General features: G+C 42.9%; 1 protein-coding gene across 1 annotated transcript in view; it reads left to right on the forward strand.

Moving 5' to 3' along the window:
• Positions 1-22,834, forward strand: part of GAREM1 (GRB2 associated regulator of MAPK1 subtype 1) — a 101,930-nt gene extending 79,096 nt beyond the window's left edge. The window contains exons 4-6 of the mRNA XM_084215003.1: positions 7,612-8,790; positions 13,818-13,984; positions 17,358-22,834. Coding sequence (XP_084071129.1) covers positions 7,612-8,790; positions 13,818-13,984; positions 17,358-18,270 — 2,259 coding nt within the window. The 3' untranslated portion in view covers positions 18,271-22,834. The remainder of the gene's footprint in view (positions 1-7,611; positions 8,791-13,817; positions 13,985-17,357) is intronic.
• Positions 22,835-23,452: the final 618 nt, after the last annotated feature.

Raw genomic sequence — 23,452 nt, forward strand, 5'->3', positions numbered from 1 at the left:
TTCCAGTTTCATAGAAGTCTATTCCAAGGTTATCATCTTCCAAAAAATAAATGAACTTAGCAGGATTTATTAAAGTGTTTAATAACCCTTTACATGCAAGAGAATTATGTACGCTAAAATTTTAATATAGGAGAGATTTTTTCAAGCTGATTAGAGCAAAGGGAGGAATACTAAGTACAGTTGATTCCTGTCCAATGTAGCATGCCTGTTTAAATTCAGAAGAGAGTATCAGAAGGCAGCTAATCCGATCTAAAAAGAAAAAAAAAGTGCCCAAAAATATCTGATGAAGCACTTAAGATGAGAAGGAGTCTGGGAATTCTTTCTTGTTCCAAACACTCAGGTCTTCAGTGGATAATTTTTAAAGAAGAAGCCTGTAGAGTTCCAAGGTGACCAGACAGTCACTGTGTTCTTTTGTCTGTGCTTGTTGAGGTGTGCCTGCATGTGCCAGTACACCATGGTTATGATTCCACTTGGTGTGAACCTTGCTTCTGAGTGTAAGTCCTTGGCAGTTCCAGCAGGATTTCACAGCTACCACTGCCATTCTCCAAACTGCCTTCTCGCTGAGATGGGCTGTGGGATCATTTCCAAGGGGCTTGCTTTACTTTTGCTTCTTGTAATAGTTGATAAAGGGAAAAATCAGCCACCTTATCCTGGCAAAGCAGGGGAGATGGTTCTCCCTTCCATCCCTGTGGTTTTGCAGCTGGACCAGCTTTCTGGGCAGTGTCCTGAGACAGGGGGTTGAGGAGCTGATAGGTGTTTGAAGAACAGCTGTAACACATGCAAGCCAGTGCCACTAGGAGGGAAAAGTAGTATCTTTTCAGAGACTAGCAAACAGAAATTTTAGGTTAAATGAAACTTTTGTAATGGCTAAAAGTACTTAGCAACTTTTTTGTCCGTAAGTACTGTGCAGGATACCCACTTGGTCGTTTGGAGTGGTGGCCAGCAGCATCTACAGGCACAGTAATTTAGAGTGTTCTGGGATAAGTGAATTTCAGTCAGTCAATAGTTTAATCTCTTCCTGATCAAAAAATAGAAGCATTCTGTCCTTTCTTCACTGACCAGATAGGTGAGAACCTTTTTTGTATTAGTATTCAGTGCATAATTGAAGAAGATTTTGTTTATATTACAGCATTATGCTACAAATACAAGAATTTTTGGATTTTCTATTGCTAGGAACAAAATACTAAGAATGTTGAGCTACCCCAGGACCTTATCTTTTGCTGAAGCAACAGTAGTAGATGTCTGCTTTCAACTGCTCTGGTCTCATGCATGTGGCAGTGTGTACAAACACCCAGGTCTTAAAAACAGGACAACAAACACTCCCCCATCCCCCAAAATAATATTGAAGGCAATTCACAAAAAGTTCCCTTAAAAAAGCAGCAGTATTGTCTGATAGATTGAACATTGGACAAAATAGGAGTTCCTTCACTCTAAAAACCAGCTCACTTAGTGTTGCAGGACCCTTCAGATCTTCCAGAATAGCACTTTTATTCTGAAGACATCATTTGGTCTCCCTGGAGAGTCTGTGAAGCTGTTTGCAGACACTTTCTAGGATGAAGAAATGGGTTAGTGAATTAGCCTTAGAATGATTCTTTTCTTACCTATCAAAGATATTGTATGACTGGTGTGAACTTTCAGTACCTGGTTTGTTTATATTTTTACATGTAATCCTCTTTTCACGGTGATTTAACCATGTTGGCCCATACAATGTGCATTTTGGCAGAAAGAAATCTGTAGTGAAAACTTCACTCTTTTTTTGTCAGAATTTTTTTTTTTTTGGCAGATGGCAATGCAGTACAGTGGAGCAAAATTGATTTCCTGATTGTAATTCTAGTGCCTCTGATAAACTCACCCTGAGTTGCCATAAAGCACAAATATAGGAGGCTGTAACTTACAGCGACATTCTTAAGTGCTGCAGTAGTGACTTTCTTGAAATGAGGTGCTGTGTAGATTTTGGCTCTGGACTTTCAGGCAATTCATAATACTTCACCTCAATAATTAATGCTTTAGTGGCTTTGTGGCTTGATGCCAGCTTTACAAAGCAGCAAGAGTCAGCTCCAAGCAGTTTGGATTTTTTCTTTTTCCCCTTTGCCCCTGGTACGCAGAGGCTCGACACCTCGGTGTCTTGCATTGGCATTGCAGTCCTGTGGCTGCCTCTTTTCCTCCTGGAAAAAGGTGGGTGGCTTGAGTAAGAGAAGCACTGGAAGCAGAGCTCATGCCTACATTGAGGTACCTGTGTGGGGGTCCTGCTCCCAAAGAAGCCTGGATGGCAAGTGCCACTGCCTCTGTGGCTCCTGGCATCCCACATAAAGAGACACTCCATGCTACAGCTCTGCAGTGTTATCTGCCACATTTTGGGTCAGTTTAAGATCACTGATTTATTTGAGACATTCTTTGAAGAGCACTGAAGCCAGCTGTTAATGTAGCAATTAGGCAAAGTTCCTCTTCTCCCAGAGGGAAATACATGTATGCTAGCATGAAGGCTTTTACTTGCTGATCCTGTCTTGGGAAACAGGCATTTGTAAAAGAAGAATGGGATACAGTCTCACTGAATTTAGCCAACTTCCTTGGAAATGTTTGATCTTTTTTCTTTTTCTGCTTACAGCTCTTCTGAAGACACTGTTTTACATTTTAAAAATCTTTTCCCATTTTTGTGACCTGTTAAAAAATATATATCTAATATATATGATCTATTAAATATATGTGTAGTGCTACAATTGATCCCTTGGCTCTAATAGTAAAAACCATATGCTTTAGCTATGAATTAGACTTCACAGTTACAAAGAGCTCTAACAATAAAGAAAAATCATAATTGCATTCTTAAAGTGAATGCAATGCTTGCATTAATCTAGTAAAATCTAGCAGGTATACCAACCAATATAAAACCACAAATCATTTTTATAAAGGTGTTTTTATGTGTCCAATTAAAGACTTCTGCTTGGAACTATAACAAATTAGAGCACTTGGAGTCCAAGACAGCATATTGACTCAGGTGTTACCAAAATCTATTATTGCTAGTTAGCCTCTCCTTAAACAAAAGGAAGATTATACCTGAGCTTTTCAAAAAAACAGTTTCCTGAATAATCATTCATTGCTTTTCTGATGCCTGTCTTCTGCTGGACTTTTCAATGTTACTGAAATTGCATGAGTCTTAAAATATAAAATATTATAATGACTCAGACCACTGCAGTTTTGCAGTGTTTTTGGGAAGGTGTCTGTATGCCTGTAAACTTTCTGGTCAGCATCCTGGCATCAACAGTGAGCAGATAGTGTGGATTAACAGCTGGCAGTCAGAAGGGGGAAGGCAAGTACAACAGGGAGGAAGTTCTGGATCTGTGGGTCTTCTGCATTCATTGTTCAGCTTGAATATCTACTCCTGATTCCTAGGTGGCCTTGGGAGTGTAGTGTGGCAAGCACTGCCTCTTTCACAAAGCTGGGGTCACTGGTTATTCTCACCTGTTACCAATGAAAACTGGATGAGAAGACCAGAAGAGGAGTGACTGCAAAGTAAAACTGTAGGAGTTCTTACAGTGCACAAAACATTACTGTTAAAATGTATAAAGCCCTCCCTGGATATGTGATGCAGCTGAGTGAAAGCCTCTTGGGTGTTTTCTGCCTTCTGTAGTGTTACCTCTTTTCCAGAATTATTATGAGACTTTAGGAGTTTACCACAAAAATGGATTTCTGCACTGGTCTGTGGTCTGGACCACCTCAACTCTGCCACTGTGTGCTGCTGTCTTGAGTCCATCATATACCAGGGATATGCTGTGTCACATTCAGCAGCTGGGACTGCCACTAGCAGCTCCAAGTGTCTGAAGTGGTCTAGGGCTCTGCTATACCCCACCAGCAAATGCATTGCAGGAAGCAGAGGCAGCCCAGAGAACGGTCTCAGCAGGGTTGTGAAGATGCAAATCCTGCTGGGTCGGTGCTGAAAGTTCAGAGGGTAGAGGGTGATAAGGCTGGTGTGGGACTACCCCTTCTGCCTTCTAGGAATAATTTATGATATGCACTTTCATGTTGTCTATAAGTGTACTATTTGGCATAGAACCATAGAATCATTTAGGTTGGAAAAGACCTTTGAGATCATCAAGTCCATCCATTATCCCAGGGCTGTCAAGTCCACCAGTAAACTATGTCCCCAAGTGCAATGTCTTCACATCTTATAAATGCTTCCAGGAATGGTGACACAACCACTTTCCTGGGAAGCCTGTTCCAGTGAATAACAACCCTTTTGGTAAAAAATAATTTCCGGATATCCAATCTAAACCGCCCCAGTGCAACTTGAGGTCGTTTCCTCCTGTCCCATCTGTTCTTAGGAAATGCTCTGCATGACTAATTCCTGGGCTTCTGGAGGCCCTGTGAAGCTCACCAAAGGCATTGTAAAACCAAGCTGGAGTCCATGGCTCTTTGTTGATTTTTCTGTAAGTTTTGTGGCTGTTGATAAAGTGAAATGTTTGAACAAGACAGAGCAAGTCTGATTTTCATATGTCATTGCTACAAGGACAAAGTAAGGATCATTTAGCCTAATGATCCTTAGCCTTTGTAATCTTCAGAACAAAAGCTGAGCAGTATCTGTGCACTGTTATGTTTTTTGAGAGAGATATATATGATATGTATGGTATATCTTTGTTGCCAATATGCTGGAACACATACTTACCTACCAGTTTTAAAGTATAAGCAGCCCAGTGGGATGTCTTATCACCATAAGCAGAATTTAGTAGATAAATTTCTGAGGTCTTAGACTTTTAATTTAATGTTTTGGTTTTATAATTTTGAGCAGCAACTGATACCTTATATTTTTGTTTAGAAGAAAGAATGCAGAACAGTATTTTTCTCAGAGCGCTAAGCTAGAACTATGGCATCATCTTTCTTTTCATAGAATATACTGAGTTGGAAGGGACCCATGAGGAAAATAAAGTCCAAGTCCTTGCCTTGCACAGGACGCCCCAAGAATCACAGGATGTGCCTGAGAGCGCTGTAATTGCTTCTTGAACTTTTGTCAGGCTTGGTGCTGTGCCCACTTCCCTGGGTAGTCTGTTCCTACACCCAACCACCCTCTGGGTGAAAAACCTTTTTCTGATGTCCAAGCTAAACCTCTGCTGACACAACTTCAGGCCTCTAGTCCTGTCACTGGTCACACAGAGAAGGAATCAGTGTCTGCCCCTGTTCTTCTTCTCCAGGCTGACCAGACCAGCTGTTCCTCTTATGGCTTCCCCTCAAAGCCCTTCACTATCCTCACAGCGCTCCTTTGGATGCTCTCTAAGAGCTTCATGTCTTTCTTATATTGTGGCACCCAAAACTGCCCCCAGCACTCAAGGTGAGGCTGCCCCAGAGCAAAGCAGAGCAGAGTGGGACAATCCCCTCCCTTGCCTGATGCTGCCAGCACTGTGCCTGATGCTTCTCAGAACACAGTTGTCTCTCCTGGCTGCCGGAGCACTGCTGACTCATGTTCACCTTGCCATCATCCCAGGTCCCTTCCTACCATGCTGCTCTCCAGTATCTCATTCCTCCATCTGTACACAGATTGAGGGTTCAATTCAGCCTTATTTCACCTGCAGTGATCCTGTGACTGTATTTTTTTAACAATGAAAAAAATGTTTTCCAGTATTTTTAATTGAAAATAATTTTGTCTTTAAACGTGCCAGTTGACTCTAAAAGCCCATTTGCTATTTGGCTGGTTGGAGTGGATGACATCAATAAGTAGCTACTCCACAAGACCTTCATTGTAAAGCTCAGCTGTTTAGTTACCTCTGTGGTTTCACATCTGACCCACCGTTTCCTCCTGCAGTGTCTTGTTTGCTTGGGAATCACCAGGGAACTGTAAGCTGGCCGAGGAGGAGCTCCCCCAGCTGCAGTTTGTGACACCTCCCTTGCTCCAGACAGTGTCCCACAAGTAGTGAGGAAAAGCTGTGATCGTGCAGCATTGAGTTAAAAGTCCAACAGTGTGGCTGGCATTGTCAAAGCAGCCATTTGTGGGCACTTGTTGATTCTAGAAAAAAATAGTCTTAGAGAAAACACCCTCTCAGAAAGGGAAGGGCACAGAGCCCTTATCAGCCCCTCCAAGGCAGGGCTGTGTGGCTGCAGCTCCAGTGCAGCGCCCTGTGACAGAGTGAGGAGAAACCAGCCATGAACGTCACACGAGCCTTATCAGCAAAAGAACCTCCAGTGCTTTCACTTCACGTCGTGGTGTTCCAAATGCTGCCAGGCCACTGGTGCAAACTGTGAATGAGTATTACGTACCATAAACCCTAGTGGTTTCCTGGATTAGACCAATTAGTGTTTGTTTAGATAATTCAGGGTTTGAATGACTTCCTCTCCGGAAGCCCTGAGCCTGAAGTGCTAAGGCAGCGCACCTCGCCTGAGCTGCCTGTGCAACTGCAATTCTGGCTTGCAGAAGATAATCACGGCTCTGCAAATATGGAGGGATTGCAGGTCATGTCTTGCAAGAGGAAGCATTATTCACTCTCCTTGTCAGTTATTGATTTACTGGAGTTACAGCTTTGATTTCATGCAGTTATGTGATGATACCAGGGTTTGAAGCCTGGAGTTTGAACTTCACTCAAGTCCATGAAGTCTTTAGGGGTTTTGGAGGTGAGGAAGGGAGATACAATTTTAGCATATGTTTTCATTGGCAGTTCCTTTAATACGTTCAATTTCTCAAATAAAATGGTCTATAACAGACCAGTAGTGTTTATCTGGTGCACTTACATTTATGAGTAGGATCTGCTGCTACCAAAGAATTGGGTGGGTTCTGTTAGGTCCCTGAAAAGGGCTTTTCATGTTAAACCACTCAAATATGAGGTAGAGCAATCTTGTCTATAAAGAGTTATTTCAGTCGTAAGGAAATAACTTCAGAAGCAAATGAGCCTTGGACATCTGTTTTGTTGGGGGTTTTTTCCTGGTACAATTTCCATGCTAGAAATGCTCACACATGGCTGTGCATATGTTGTTTAATCTCTTAAATTGCAATTATGATCAAAAAATGAGGAAGGAAGTCTATGACTAGGAGAGCAAAGCGGAGGGGGAGTTAGGCATATGGGATAGACCGATATTCTTGATTTCTCCTTCACGGAATAGATGTCATCTGTCATTCCCCCTAGCCTGGAAAAATTATATCAAAGGGATATGCTTCATCTGTAATGATGAGATCACCTTTTCTGCTCCTCAGGGAGCTGAAGATGTTGAAAGACGTTTGTTTCCCTCAAGAGCCTTGCAAATAAGTTCTAACAAACAGCAAAAATAAAGGTGGGAAAAGATACCCAAGGGAATCCAGACATGGTCTGTCATAGCTGTATGACACCAGTGGCTGTTTGAACTGGTGGGATATGTGGATTTGCCCTTTCTTTAAAAAATGGTTATGGTTGTTCTCATGCCTTCTTTGGCAGTTTCCAGTGGTTCTTTCCTCTAAAGTAAGATGCAGGAATGAGCTGAACAATTTAAAAAGGTTACTTCAGCTTAAACACCTTGCACTTGACCGGTCAGCTGTTCAAATAAAGCTACTTGAATGTTTTCCAATACATAGTCTTTTAAGTTCAGTCTCAAGAGATTTTATGTGATTTGAAGTATTGTCTTCATTGGGGGAAGATCAAATTTTTTCTTATTATTTTGCAGGTAGCTTCAGGTGAATGCAATGAAGACACTGAAGTTTACAACATTACCCTTAGTACTGGGGATGAGCTCACTTTAATGGGGCAAGCAGAAATCCTTTATGCAAAATCTTCGAAGGAGAAGTCACGGCTCAACACCATCTTCAAAAAAATTGGGAAGCTTAATTCAATTAGTAAGCTAGGCAGAGGCAAAATGCCCTGCCTCATCTGCATGAACCACAGGACCAACGAGAGCATCAGTCTCCCTTTCCAGTGTAAGGGCAAGTTCAGCACCCGCAGCCCACTGGAGGTGCAGATGCAAGAAGGTGAGCACACGATTCGCAATATAGTAGAAAAAACCAGGCTGCCTGTTAACGTGACTGTGCCGAGTCCTACACCAAGAAACCCTTATGACCTGCATTTTATCCGTGAGGGGCACAGGTACAAGTTTGTCAACATTCAGACCAAGACCGTGGTAGTTTGTTGCGTGCTTCGTGGAAACAAAATCATTCCCATGCATTTTCCCTTGCACTTGACGCTTCCAAAATTTATTCTACCTGATAGCGTGGTGAAGGGGGAGCTGTGGCACGAGCCCCTCATCCAGCACTGGTTTAATATCTGCCAGGAGCAGTTTGACATAGACGAGTATTCCCGTGCCGTGCGAGATGTGAAGACTGACTGGAACGACGAGTGCAAGAGCCCGAAGAAGAGCCGGTGCGCGGGGCACAGCCACGTGCCCAACTCGCTCAGCTACGCGCGGGACGAGCTCACGCAGTCCTTCCACCGGCTCTCCGTCTGCGTCTATGGGAACAACCTGCATGGGAACAGCGAGGTGAACCTCCACGGCTGCAGGGACTTGTGCAACGAGTGGGCCCTGTTCTCTCACGATGCTCTGCAGTACCAGGAGTCCGGGGACAGCAGCAGCGATTACCTTTTCCCTGAAGTTAGCGAAGAATCGATGTTTCTGCCTACGAAACCGGAGCTTCCTTACGAAGAGCTCTGGTTGGACCAAGGGTCTGGAAAGGGGGGGGATCAGCCTCTCTCGTGCTCGCTGAGTGAGAAGAACAAGTGTGACAGCTACAGAGGATCCTTCCGATCAAAGTGTGGCACCGCGTCTCTTCCTGTGCCTGCAGCTATCGGAACAACCACAAAGTCTTCAGATGTTTCCCTACCTCCACCTCCAGTGCCTCCCAAATCAGAAGCAGTAAGTCGGGGTTATTTATGTTTGTTTGTTTCCTTTTTTAGGTGGTGAAGAGTTTGCACGCAGATCTTTTTAGGGAATATTTGGTGGAGGGGGGAAGGGCACATACAGGGCAAGGGAACAGTCAAACTTTGCAAGATGTGCCAATTCAGGTAGTTTCCTGCTGTGTGTAAGTCATGTCTTAAAAATCACAGGTGTATATTTAATATTACTGATCTAATAGCTTGATCCTGATACTTTCAGGTGATATTTATTTTGGGTTTCTTGCTCACACAAACAAGGTCTAAGAATTACTGAGTCACTTCATTCTCTTGCTTTCCACATCATCTCTCCATGTCACCTCCATGTTTTCTCATATCTTCTGTGGCCAGAGTGTATGGGACATGACCTACTTGGAAATGCCTCAGATTGCTTTAGTGTGTCTTCAATTAGCAGTCTCTGATAATGAGAACAGCTAGAATTTTTACAGATTTGAAGTGTTTGTTAATGATTGTCTTTCTATTATGACCCTATAGCAGATTTTGAAGAATACTTTGTCATTGTCCTCAATGAAACTTTATCAAACTAGACCTGAACTAATCACTCTGTACTGCTTATTGGAAGAAAATATGTTTAAATAGGAACTCTGCAGAATTGATAAATGAGCCTTCTAGAGGACTCAGTTGTAAACAGAGCATGTTTCCTGGCCTAAGGTTTTTTTAATGAAAACTCATGGGAGAAATCACTTCTCCAAATCTGAAATGTCATGGAGACTTAGGAGGGAAAAATGCAAATGTATTTTATCAACAGGAGCTTATGTGGACTGGCTGGAGAATACACTCATTATGTGGTCTCTTGACATAGTCTGAAGCATTATTTAAGAAGAAGGAAAAAAAAGTAAGGAAGAAGATTCCCGCAGGAAAGAGTGTCTAGGAGTCTTTAGCAAAATGTCAGTGATACATATATCACGTGAATTTTGGTGTATATTATTATTTAACAAATTCGTTTTGCAAGGGTTTTTCTGGAATTAAAAAAATACCATTCCACTTGCAAGTCCTATGGTGATTTCAAGAGCATGGCTGTAAATTGAGATTAATTTGAGACCAAACTGTAGCACAACATGATGGTCCCATACCTTTCCTATTGCCATCTAACAGTCCAGTAGTGTTGGCTGTAGCCTTGCCCTCATGAGTCAGGTCACAACCTGGTTGAAAGCTAAGATGTGTTCATTCATGCTGGGTCAGCCTGCAGGGGATTTCTGTGGGGATGCCCCTGGCCAGGCTCTGCAGTGCCTGGGGAGGTGCAGCCAGGAGAGGGGAGGAGGACGCCAGGCAGGCACAAAATGCCAAACTACAGCCCTTGGACTGTGCCGCCAAAACTTCCCCGAAAAGCAGATGCAGCAGCTGGAGTGGCCAGGAAAGGCAAGACATAATGTCTTCTTAGCAAAGTGTTTACATGCAGTGTTAAGTGCAGGAACCCAAGAGCACTTCCTTGCCTCTGAGGTCAGGTATGCACTGACACTTTGTCCAGACTCTTGGACAAGTGCCCAGCAGCACCATATGGAGATGAGGCTCCCTGGCAGCCTACACTGGCGTTAGCTGGAGTGGGGCTGGTCCCACCCTCCTCCACCTCCTCCTCCTCCTCCTTTCCCAGACACATCATCCTGGCTTCCCTTTTGTGCTGGCTCTGGCACTCCTGTGCCTGGGCACGCAGCCAGGTCTGGATCTGGAAAATGATTTGTTTCCTGCTGATTTGTGTGAGCTGAACTGCTTCTGCACAGGGCCAGAGGAGTGCTGCAGTGCTGGGGGATGGTGGTGGGGGAGGAAGGCTGCCCCTGCAGCCCTCGTGGCATGGGGGTGCCGACCGCCTGGGTCATGCCTGAGACATGAGGGTCTTACACCTGAGCTGTGGAGCACCTGCACAGCATCAGTGAGGACCCTCACACCTGGGGAATCCCCATGAGGCCCTTTTGGGGACAGCAGGGTGACACTTGGGATAGATGTGTATGTTGCCCTTTGGAGTTATTTTGAAAAGTGTGCAATTTTGTCATGTGTGTCTTACATTACTGAGATAATGTGTGTGTGCTGTCAGCAATTTCAGTGCATCTTTCTAGCCATTTTGGAGAAATAACTTCTGCTAAAGGTATTAGCTGGAATTTAGAGGTGGGCAGGGGGTGTAACCCCATTAAAAATTTAAAAAAACCTAGAAACCTACATTTCCATAGATTATAATAATTTAGACTTGCTTTTATGGCTTTCTGGAACAGCTTTGGAGTGAGTATCAGTGACCTACAGAATTCATCTGTGGGCTGGGGCCGAGGAGACGTTTGCATGGTTTCCATGTAGGTATTTATAGAGTAAGTAGATCTCAGGAGCTGCTGGTGAACATGCGGTTTAGTCATCACTCCCTCTAGAATGATATTCCATAGCATTTCTGTGTAAAGGTTGGCTGGCAGTTGTATTTTTGCACTAAATTTAAGATGTGTGTCCAGGAGCTGTTTGCAGGACGGGAAAGGACATCTGGGTATTTCAGAAGCTGTTCTGGTTTTCTTCTCTCCGGCAGGATGAAGCGTTGTGATACATTATGTGTATTTTCTAAATACCTTTCAGAAAATCAAAGTAGTGTGAAGGCAGGAGGAGGAGGAGGGGGGAATAACCTGTGAATTAAGGCCTGTAAATTACTAATTTCTTCATTCCCCAAACACTAATTTGCATAACATCAGAAGCTGTTTTCCTGATTGATACAAAGCACATCCCTAATGGAGTGTGCCGGAAGTTCAGGCTCCTGTGGGCGAGGAGCGTGGAACTGCTTTGTGTTACACTCACAGTCAAGCTGGGGACATGGCAGATTTATCCATGCAGCCCCAGAGCTGGTCACTGCAGTGGGCACCCATGATGCCCAGATTCAGCAGTGCCACCCCAGGGCACAGGTGCTACTGGCAGGGCTTGGGCTGGCCGCAGAGAAAAGGAGCAGAGGTCTTAAAATCAACATAGCACCTCATGCCATTGGAAAAAGGACACCATTCCTGGGTCACAGGAAGGAGGGTTGGAGCATAAGAGAGCTCAATGTCGAATAGAAGTTTCAGGTTGTGCAGTGTAAGTGTTTTTTATCTGTATCTGACAGCCATGTGACATTTAGTGCTTCCAGGGCAAAGAGTATTTCCAGCTAAGAGCAGTAGCCATCGAGGTCATTGTCCTGTCACACCATGGCTGTTCCACTCATCTCCTGCACTTATTTAATTGCCATTCTCTTGGACCGAGTGAGCATGGTTTTCCTGAAGCTTCCCCTTGCTCTTGTCAGTTTAATCTGCAAAATCTCTCCTTTTTATTCCTCTGCTGGGTTTCCTGGGGGTTGTGTTGGCAGCTGTAATTGTGGTTTTTTGACAGGGACCAATTGGGACTGCAAACAGGTATAATTTATGGCTTCATTCTGATCTGCAATCCGGGTCAAGCAAGGGAGTTTGGCGTAGTTTGTTATGCCAGAGCCTTTGGATTCCTCAGTCTTCCAGGAAAGAAAAGCTTTAAGCCTTTGACCATCTGCTGTGCTCCAAGAGCTCCCCTGAATGGTCTCTCGAACCCCATGGATATATATTCAATAGCATTCACTATTAACTTTGCCTATTCTGACTTGGGGGGGAGAAGGAGTCTTCAGGGGTCCTTAGGGCACAATATTAAAATGGTTGAAGAATTTTATGCCTGAATTCAATAACAAACATGAATAAAATTGATTCATTTTTTTTCCCCTTTCCTTGAAAGAGCAAATAAGATCCCTTAGAACAAGATTTATTTCAGTGTTTTATGCTGACGGGCATTTCCTGTAATTTTGACTTGTTTTGAATTAGGGAAAAAATGTACTACAATGTCCTAGTCCCCAGTTTTCCATTTCACTGAAGTACTAAATATGTTGTTGCATTTTGAAAGCACTGAAGCGGATTGCAAAAGGTTCCACATTTATTTTGTTTTTAAATAAATTAAATCACTTTAATTGCTAATTATGTGTTGCAGAACTGCTAAGATAACTTTTAGTTCTGCAGTGTTGTAAAATTTAAAAATAAACTTCAGCTTTCAAACACAAAAATAATTTCCTTTTTATGATGCATCTAAAACTGTTTCAGACAAGGAGAACATAGAGGTCTCCTCCTGCCCAGGGGCAGGTGATGAATCATTAAAAATCCTGCCTGGCAGCCGAATTCTCAGCAGCCTTCTCACCTCTAGCCCTGCTAAATAAAGTTGCTCTCCCAAATATGTCCTGATGAGATAAAGTCCTTCATTCCATCATATTTTTTATGGGGATGAGTCCTGACATTTTGCTCCTACACAGGCACACCACAGTAAATTTCAGGTGATCAGTGCTACAGCTGTGTGTTTTAAGCTGTGAGGTTGTCTGGCTGCACAGAGCAGACCTGTAGGCTGGGTGTACGCCTTTCCACTTGTACATTTTGGACAGCCTTATCCTGCACTGCTTTGGCAGCTACAGATGGACTGAAGCTCCTAGTTTGAATCCAGAAGCTGGTAAATATGAGATGAATGTACTATTCCTGAGGGTGGGAGGCTGGGAATCATCTTAGAGTTGGACAACTGACTATCACTGGTGAAGCAAGTCAGGAAACATCAAAGTCTGTTGAGATCTTTTCATTACATAAGCTTGGTTTATTACATCTAAGTAAACAACAGTAATAAAGTCTAGGTGTAATGAATTGCTCCTTACGGAATCTATAATATCAGGAACAGTCTGTCTGATTTTCTGCGTTACTGGAAGGTTCTTTTACATAGTTTCATTGCTGCTACTTTTTAAAGGAGTGGCTATCAAACTGCTGAAATGTGCCCTAAAAAAGATTCCTGGTAGTTCTACCAGTGGCAAAGTGTTCTTTGGACTTCCTTGACAGATATGTACTGTTGCAAATGTAAATACTTTTTTCATTTCTCCCTTCTCCTCCCTTTTTAATTATTTCCTTTCAAAGAATAGGGCAGAACCAGATGCGCTTCATCTGGTTGAGGCTCCTGTTGCCCAGATTTTCTTGCTGCTTGCTTACATGTTCTTCTTTTGTACAGGTAAAAGAGGAATGCAGGCTCCTCAACGCTCCCCCGGTGCCACCACGGAGTTCAAAGCCGTCCTCCACCAGTCCTTCCATCCCTCCCCGCACAGTGAAGCCCGCTCGACAGCAGACCCGCTCTCCCAGCCCCACTCTGTCCTACTACTCTTCAGGACTGCACAACATGTATGTGTTTGAGCTGCAGAGGCACCGTGCTAGCACTCTCTGAGGAAGTTAAATTCAGCACTGTTCTTTTGGAAGGCACTTGTTTCTGAGGCACAGTGCGGTCTCAGGCTTGCAGGAAAAGGGGCTAACCTGTCAAGTTGTTGTTAAAGATTCAAAAAGAAGGAAAGCTCCAGCAGAAACTATATTTTACTGGATAGGACATAGCAGTTTATATTAAACACCTGCATGCATTGCTAGAGGTAATATCACTCTTAGGTGACATAGGCTGTCTAGTTAAGAGATCATGTGTAGTTCTCCATGTTTCTTGAAAGGCTTGAATCTTCAAACCAGACCACCTCAATGCTAGTTTTTGGGTGGGATTTCAGTGCTGCATGCAATGCAGCCAGCTCTGATAATCAGGGACACAAAAAGAGTGTGGTAATCCAGAAATGTGTTGTGCTAACTGTATGGACACCTACGGGGCGGATGTGATGGAGGACAGAAAGAGCAGCAGACACCACTGAGTGCTAAGTGAGGTGTAGCAGAGGGGGGCCAGACAGCTTCCACATCAAACACACTTCAGCACAAACCCAACCCACAATCCAGATAACCCACCCAGGCTAGCTGAAAGTTGACAGTAAATTCTGAATTATGTGGCTGCATAGCTTTTCTTGTGTCTTTCCTTCAGCTTCAGAAAGTATATTCACCTTCTGAAGCCTCACCTCCTTTTTGCCTTGGATGTCTTCTTGCCATTATTTTTGGTACCCCTTCAATGACACACTGCAACCTGTGGGGATATTCTAAATTCAACCAAAATATCACTGAATTAATTTTGGCCTGGATGCAGTTGGTGTAATAACTTAAGCTGAAATTGCCTTGCTAAGTCGTACTGCACATTTGCAGCTTAGTGTTGTGGATCTGGCAATGATCACTCTAAATCAAGGCTGCTTGCTTATTTTATGAAAGCCTGTTGGGTAGTTCTGTCAAGGTCTACTCCACAGGAGGCTGAGCACAAGACCTCCCAGCTTTAGGGGCCCACCAAATGCTGCTTTCTCTCTTTGTAGCTAAGAATACATCTGCCTTCCAAAAACTAGGGAGAAAACTAAGAAAACAGAAATGAAGTTTCTCAGGAATGCAAAAAGTTACAGTGAGATGGGGGTCAGTCTTTTCTCCCAGCTAACAAGCAATAGAATGAGAAGAAAAGGCCTCAAGTTGCACCAGGGGAGGTTTAGATTGGATATTAGGAAAAAATTCTTCATGGAAAGAGCTGTCAAGCATTAGAACAGGCTGCTCAGGGAAGTGTTGGAGTCACTATGCCTGGAAGTGTTCAAAAAAAGTGTAGATGTGTCACCTGGGGACCTGGTTTACTGTGGACTTGGCAGTGCTGGATTAATGGTTGGATTGATGATCTTAGAGGTCTTTTCCAACCTAAATAATTCTGTGATTCTATGATTTGCCTTGATTTTCACAGTATTTGCATGAAATTAATCTCCAGCTGGGTCCAGACCAGGTGTCTCCATTTTAGTAGAGTTGACCTGGTGCTGCAGAGGTAGCTACCAGAAAAATTGCCATAGTGCAGAGTAACCAAATTGCTTTGCCATTTTTATCAATGAACTTGTTTTCTGGATCGTGAAGGGTTGCAGACAGTATTTTAAGCAGAAACAAAGTCAGTATAATTTCTCCTTATCTGGTCTAAAAATGTCTGATACCTGACTTCAGCTGTATTTGAGGCTTGTCCTGCATCCTTTCACACTGAGTCCCAGGCAGTTCATTTTAGTGGAGACCAAATAAGGAACCACTTCGAAAATGTTAAAATGTTTTCGGAAATTCCATTAATCTTTGAACTCAATAAATGTTCCAGTTCTACTATGGAATTAGAGAACAGAAACGGGATCAATCAAGTTAATTGCTCTGCATTGTTGGTTGTTTACAACACCTCACTGACTATTGTCTCAGCTTGATGGCTTGGTTTATAAAAAATTATTTGCACTGTGTGCAATACACCAGTTGGCCTTTAAGCAACCAGAAATAACTAGTTGATGGTGTATCCCTGTTGAGGGGGCAAAACTCCATGTCTCATATTGAAAACATCCAGCTGCTTTACCTGTCAGACTTGTATTAGTGACATAAACAAAAGAAAAGTTTGGAAGGCACAGCATGGAGACTGAGAGATGGTTAGAAAGAGGGAAACTGCATTTGTTGGGACAGATATTTTCCAGTGATGTAGATTAGGACTGTTTTTACACATCTGCACTTTGTATTTGATCTGGGCAAGTCCAAATTGGCCTCTCTGATCCACTGTAAGCACATGGAAGTAATTTTGTGTCAATCCATTGAAAACTGTGCTGGTTTTTTGATAGCTCCATTGATCCATTTTGATAGCTTGCTCCATTCTCAAGCAGTGTTCACTGAGCTGTCATGGGGTGACTACTGAGTTTTTACTTGAGTAGTTAGTTTTCAAGAGAGAGAGGCAAGTCATTAAAACAATTTTTTTCAGCTGTTGGTTTCTGTCTGTTGTGTTGAGTAAGGATTTTATAAGTCTGCTAATTGTTTTTCCAGTGTTCTGGTTTAGTTGGCCAAAATTCCAAAGACCAGCACAATCTTTCAGATTTTCTTTTAGAAGGTGGCATAAAATCAGCGAACATTTGCTTTTGATAACAGGTTGTGTGCTTTTGTTGTCATCTCCATCTCTTGGGAACACCTGGATTTAAACCATCAGATCCCTTGGACAGGCTGAGCTTAGTTCACCACCTGAAAGTGGATCCAGGGTAACCTTCTTAAGGTGCTTTTGAAGAGCAAGTGTTTAACATCAAAGCTTTTTAGAGATCTAGATGCACTAGCAAGTTACACTGGGTAAGCTTAAAGCCTGATCCTTCAGCAAGTCCAGCCAGGTCTGCTTACCCTTCCAGCTAAAACTCTTTCTTTAGCCATGTCTGCTCTGTGCTCTGCACTGGTTCACATGGCCTAGGGCAGTGGTGACCTGCCCTCATATGAGCTTTTGCATACCATGACACATCTGTGGTATATTTATAGAAAAGTGCTGGATTAGAACATCTCTCTAGTGTATGTGAGACTGTTTCTTATCCATGGTGGTATCCCTCAGGAATTCAACAGTGAAAAACTTTGTGAGATGGCACAGAACTGAATTGAGGCATCAACTTTTCTATGAGCTTGAAAAAACAAGACATGGGGCCTTTGGGTATATCACCATCTTGTCAGACTTGTAGGAGGGGTAAAGGATCTGTCAATACATAATTCAAACATGTTAATTCAAATGTGAAAAGTTCTGCTGGAGGAAAACACTGATGGTCACCTTCTATCAGATGATTTATGAGTTTATTGAAATGCCAATTTTTTTCTTACTAACAACATCCTTTCTTCTTTGTTCCTTAAGTAATGTCACAGAGAGCGACAGCACCAACCCGACTGAGAGCACACCTGTTTCCTGCTACCCATGTAACATGATGAAAACTGAATCCAAAGAGCCTGAGAGCACAATGCCTTTGGGAAGCCCCTCAGCTGAAGCTCTGCCTTCAAGGTTATCTTGGCCAAACCATTTTTCAGGAACTGCTGAAGGCTTGAATAGGAGTGATTTCCTGCTTGATCCAAGCAGGAGCTACAGTTACCCCAGACAGAAGACTCCAGGTACGCCAAAGAGAAACTGTCCAGCACCTTTGACTTTTGACTTCGATGGATGTGAGCTCCCGACTGGGTACTCCCCACTGACTCCAACAGAGTTCACAAACACCATCTCCAGCTGTCCAAAATCAGCAAGTTACTCTCTAGACTGCACTGATGAGAAAACTCTGGGAGTCAGCAACACAAAGCAGAGCCATTCGTGTCCTGCCTTACCTCCTCGGGCACCGAAGTCAAGCGAAGATAAGACAGTTACAGACATGTGTCCCTTGCCCCTGAAAATAGATGGTGCTGAGGAGGAATCAAAAGCTGGCTCTCCAGTTGTCTTGGAAGATCAGTATCTGGCTAAAAAGGGCATGCAGGAAACGTTCTCTGTGTCTTACCCCTTCTCATCTCCCCTCCACCTCCAGTTAGCACCAAGGTCTTGTGGGGATGGCTCTCCCTGGCAGCCGCCCACAGACCTTTCGGGACTCTCGATAGAGGAAGTGTCTAAATCGTTGAGGTTTATTGGTCTGTCAGAAGATGTCATATCATTTTTTGTCACAGAGAAGATTGATGGCAATTTACTGGTTCAGCTAACAGAAGAAATCCTATCAGAAGACTTCAAGCTAAGCAAATTGCAGGTTAAGAAAATATTACAGTTCATTAATGGCTGGCGGCCCAAGATGTGATGCTGGCTAGTTTTTAGTGAAACTGCACTTGATACATTTGAGCTAATACATCACTTCCTGGTTTTTTGCACTAAAAATCCTTCTTGTAAATAGTAGTAGAAAAATTCTTACTATGCAGATAAACATTTTTCAGTGGTGAATGGACTTTTTTTTTCTATGTCAATAATAAAGGTAGAGAATCTGCAGAGGTGTGCCTTTGTGCATCCCTGAACATTCAACAGCTGCTAAAAACAGGACACTAAGGGAACTTTGACTCCATAGTCTGTTAAGACTTAGTCGTATTTATTTCTGAACAATTTGATGCTGAAAGACACACAACCAATCCAGTTTACAGTTTTGTGTTAACTGCAAAAAAATATATTTCTTATGGGATTATTTCTGTTCACATAATATTTGGCAACATGCTGTGACTTGCAGATATACAAAAGCATTGGTTTTGACACTACATCTGAAAATGTTAAGAATTGCTGTGAAGTGCCACTAATACACTATTCTTGCAGCATTATTTTTATTAACAGTATCTTCCTGACTATCTGTAACGTGGATGCATTTTCCATGTTTCTTTGAGCAAAAAAGAGTTAAATGTTTTTAAACCAAGAGTCAAGCTTAGCTCGTTGCCCAGAGGGGAGGGAGAAGGGGGATTTTCTACTGAGCCACTCTGCCCTGGCCAATTAAAAGTTTATGACCTGTAGATTTCAAAAGTTGCTTTTGTAGTCGGATGACTGGAGTAAATAGCATGACTTCTGGTCGTGCAGCTTTCTCATGGGAAAAGCAATTCAGTGCACAGGCTCTTTTCTCAGCAGATCCTGCCTGCTGCAGCAGCCTGCTAGCACAGCCCTTGCAGGAGCCATGCTGTGGTGAAAGGTAACAACTCCTTGTGTTTCTTCTGCTGCTGTTCTGGTTGTCTGAAAATGCGCTTGGTCTGCTCTCCTCGTGCTGCGGTCAGACCTGTGTGGGAAGGTGACAGTGCTCCTGTGTCGTGCCTTTGAAATAAAGCGCTGGCAAGGTGGGAGGGATCGGAAACAGAGCATGGCATGCTGCTGAGAATGGGCTGAGGGAGGTTTTGGGCCATGCCACAGGAAATGCTTGTGATCTTCTCAGTTCACCTGTCTTGTTTGCAGTGGGCCAGGAGGATGTGGGTGTCAAAGTGGGAGGGGCTGTAGCATCAAAGGATGTGCTAATTCAGTTGCCCAGCTGCAAAAACTCACTGCAGTGCGTGTCACATGGAAGCAGCAGTTAAAAGGGAGCACAGAGATGGTAGGTGGAAATTAGTCTGCCCCTGGAGACCTCTCAAATTTAACTGCTCAAAAGGCTAGGAGTAGGATTAACTTTTGATCATCCTTTGTGGATTTCTTGTAGTTGATAGAGCTCTCTGAAATGTGTCTAAATAACCCCAGGATCCCCCTGCCTTTATATACTGGATTTGTGGAGGTCCTCAGGAAACAGTCTGTGTTATCCCTTCCTCCTCAGTGCACGTGCCCAGGATCCTCAGGTGATCAGAGCTAGGAATGTTAGAGCAACTTTGCCTTCACTTCCAGCTGAGCAGAGCCCTGGCCAAGAGAACACCATCACTGCCTTGCTTACCTTTTTGAGGTATTAAAAAATATCTCCATTGGTAGGGCATGTAGTTGGGAGCAGCAAGAGAAAATACAGAGCAGAGACAAACATGCTAGAGTTGCCTGTTTTCTCAACCAGATTGACTCATTAAAAAGAATTTATTAGCAAATAGAGCTTTCTGTTGTTGGGACACATTTCATGTCATGTCGCCATGCCGAAGCCAAAATGCATTATTTGTCTTCCAGTAATGCAAACCACCAGTTCATAACTAGAAAGCAAAGCCCAGTTGTTGTGGGTACTATAGAGCCAACAAATATCCCAATAGAAAAACCCCCAAGAGTTTATAATCTTGTTTTTCGTAGTGTATTGACTTTAAGCAACAGATCAATAGCTTTCTCCAAATGCTTTTTAATTAGCATTCTAAAATATTTTCGCTTCAAATAAGACTAGAGCAAATTCAGATACTGTTCAGATGTGTATGCTTGTTGGTAGACCACATGCAAGTTGAAACCAACTGCCTTTTAAATCTCTCTGAGTGTTCAATGAGTGTTCAAATATGAAAGGGCCAAATCTTTAATATCAGGTACTTGCCATTGTTTTGCTCAGCTTGTTAATTCTAGGTAAAAGACCCCATAATATCTCAAAAAAAAAAAAAAAAGAAAATATTGCAGTCTTGGTAATATTAACATTAAATATTGCTAACACCCCCCAGAATATTAAGATCCCTGAGAAAGTAGTTTTCCTTGACTGTGGATTCATACCTATTCTATTATCTCTGCTTACCTGCTTCAAGTGGTTATTCTTGCAAAGAGACTGGTGGAATTTGCATTCATGACCGTGCTGCAATAACATCCCATGTGCATAAACCAAAATAGAACTGGCTCACAGAAAGGCCTAGAAATGTGCATTGATTGCAGAAGCTGAGCCTGTGTGCCAAAGTACAGCTAAAACCTCTAACTGCAGACTTGCTATTGATGGCCTTCCAGTTGTCTCATTCTGCTTGGCACTGCTTACTTACTTTGATGCATAATGTATTAGCATTTAACTTTTTCTTTTGCCCTTAAGCCACTCATCGCCTTCACTTTCCAAGCCATTTTTGGGGATTTAGGTGTTCCTAACATTTGTGTTCTGTGAATTATGTGGCCCCGGTGTCAGTCTGCCTGCTGTGATACACAAGCTGCACTGAAGTGTCTGCTCTGGTGAAATCAGCAGAGTGATGAGCCAACTGGGTGTGTGAAGTGTTGTGGCTCAGCTTTGCATCCTAGGTTATGGAAAGGGGTATCTTCCAATAGGTAGCCAGGTTATGGCAACTCCCAAGCACAGCACAGAGGTCAGCAGTGGGGAAGACCAATCTGTTTTTGGACAGTAGTGGAGTCCAGCCATGTTGATGGGAGTTGTGTTGATTGTCTTTGGGGCCTGAGAGCTGTAATCATTGAGCATTGTGCCAGAGTGGGCCTAAAATCTTGTACATTTTCAAGGCAGTCCACTAAAATAGGCCAGTCCTAACCTTGCATTTCTTTCCTCAGATTAAATAAATGTAAGGCCTCTGGTGCTTGCTTGGTTATCGGTGTCTGAGCTGTGTGCTATCCTTGGGGTTTTTGTTTGTCTGGGGGGTTTGGTAGCAAAAAACACGTCATGTTGTTCTGTATGGAGCTGTCTCTCTGTCCTGCACCAGGAACCACATCCTTTCTATGCAACTGTCGTGTCTTGGCGCAAGGACTGATGCTGCCTTCAGTGAAAGCTGGATTCTGGCATGGAGGCTTTCCTGGAGGTTTGCACCGAACTGGGCAGGGAAGGGATGGAGAGGAAACTTGAGGAGAAATGCTAGTTTCTTTCAAGTGCTCCTTGTGCCCAGGATGATGATTCTTTGTCTTGCTGCCTGCCTGGCTAACCAAAGCTGTGTTGACAGCAGCTCAAAGTGCGTATTTGCATTCTTGTTCTTGCCGTATTGTAAAAATTGCCTACGGCTAGAAACTTAGACGGAAAACATTTGGTCCATCCAAAATTAGAAGGGAAATACATTTTGAAGTGTTCTTTTCAGCTAGAAGCAAGGGTTAGAATTTACTGTGTATTTTCTAATAGAACAGGTTTACTTGCCACTTGAAAGAATTTTGTTCCTTAACGGCAGCTTCAAGAGAAACAGCGTAAACAGCAAAGCTGCCTGAAAATGCGCCGTGTTTCAAACCTGTCCATAAATAGTTGTTTTCTCTTATGTTTTCATCTCGAATCAACTTCTTGGTTGTCCCCCCACAAAACAAACTGTGCTGGCACCAGCTTCCTGTGTGCTTCCCAGTGGGTTGCCTGCCTGTAACACAGGCCAGCCAAGTCCTGCCTGCAGGCCAGGCAGGGGCTCACACCACGGTACTTAGCAGCCAGACACCAGCCCTGTGAGAGGGCTACAGCTTAGCCCAGCTCTCCTGGCTCCTTTTTCTGATGCTCTGAAATTGCAGCATTCCTGTATGCAAACCCGAGGGGACAAATGAAATCCTAATAAGCAAGAGGGATTGTCCTTTTTATTTATATGAATGGCAGGGCAGTGGGGAAATGCAGGCCCCTTGTTGAGACCTAGCAATAAATGACTCTCCGTTTTGTTATGTCTTAAACTCCTGATAATCCAGGAGTTATTCAGAATTCACAATTTTTGTGTGTAATAACCAAATTTTCAGTGTGAAAATCTGCAGAGTGATTCTCTTGACTTGGACAATCTTCTGAATTGTATTAAAAATATGTTTGTTCTTAGCTCTTTAGATTCACTTTGGGTATGTCAAAAAAGTAACACTTGGGGAAAAAAAAAAAAAGAAAAAGCCCCAAAACTTTTGCTTAGTACATTTCCGTTATAAAACGAAGCATGGGTTTTGTGGAATTCTGTGCAGTTTTGGGCTTTTGTGTAAAAGGCTGGAGGCAGATTGTTATTTAAACCAGGTGCAAATAAATGTCCCTGTAATGTATATGAACAAATTTAAACTGCGTATTGTAAGTATATAAACTGTATATTAAAGACACTATTTTCATGATATTTCAAATGCGTACAGATTTTGTTGTACTAAATTGGTTGGGTTGCATGTATTATATAAAAGGGTTGGGTTTTCATTTAGTAATTTCTGTGACTTATCCTCTTGCTCATCTCAGTGTAATTTGGAAATAAGCACTTCTCAAATATGTGAATTTCTCAAAGTAAGATTGGGATAATTGAGAGGAGTAATCAGGCTTTTGCATTTAACCTCTCAAGACGTGTTACTTTTCCCTGTCTTGTAATTTCACTTGTTCCCCTTCAGCAAGAGTATTGAGCTGTGTTTCCCCAAAGAATTTGTTGCCAGACAGCTTGCCTGTCTCTAGCAGACGTTCACCTAAAACATTATTTTCCCAAGCCCTATTATCTTTGTTTTGGAGGAAAGCATTCCATTATAATTTGGATATGCTTTTAAGTGCAAGACCATGTGCAAATATTCCTGCTTTGCAGAAAGTTTCTGAGGCATTTATTGGCTGGGGAGGAAACCAGAGCCAAAACAATGTTGTGCTGTAAGGTTGCACATTCCCTGTTCTCACTTTCCTTTCCCTTCCATTTCCAATGGAAGGAAATGTCAACTCTACAACCATCAAGGTGTAATGCAGCTAAGTTGCTACT

The sequence above is a fragment of the Fringilla coelebs genome (assembly GCF_963513975.1).
Source record: "Fringilla coelebs genome assembly, chromosome: 1".
Taxonomy (NCBI): domain Eukaryota; kingdom Metazoa; phylum Chordata; class Aves; order Passeriformes; family Fringillidae; genus Fringilla; species Fringilla coelebs.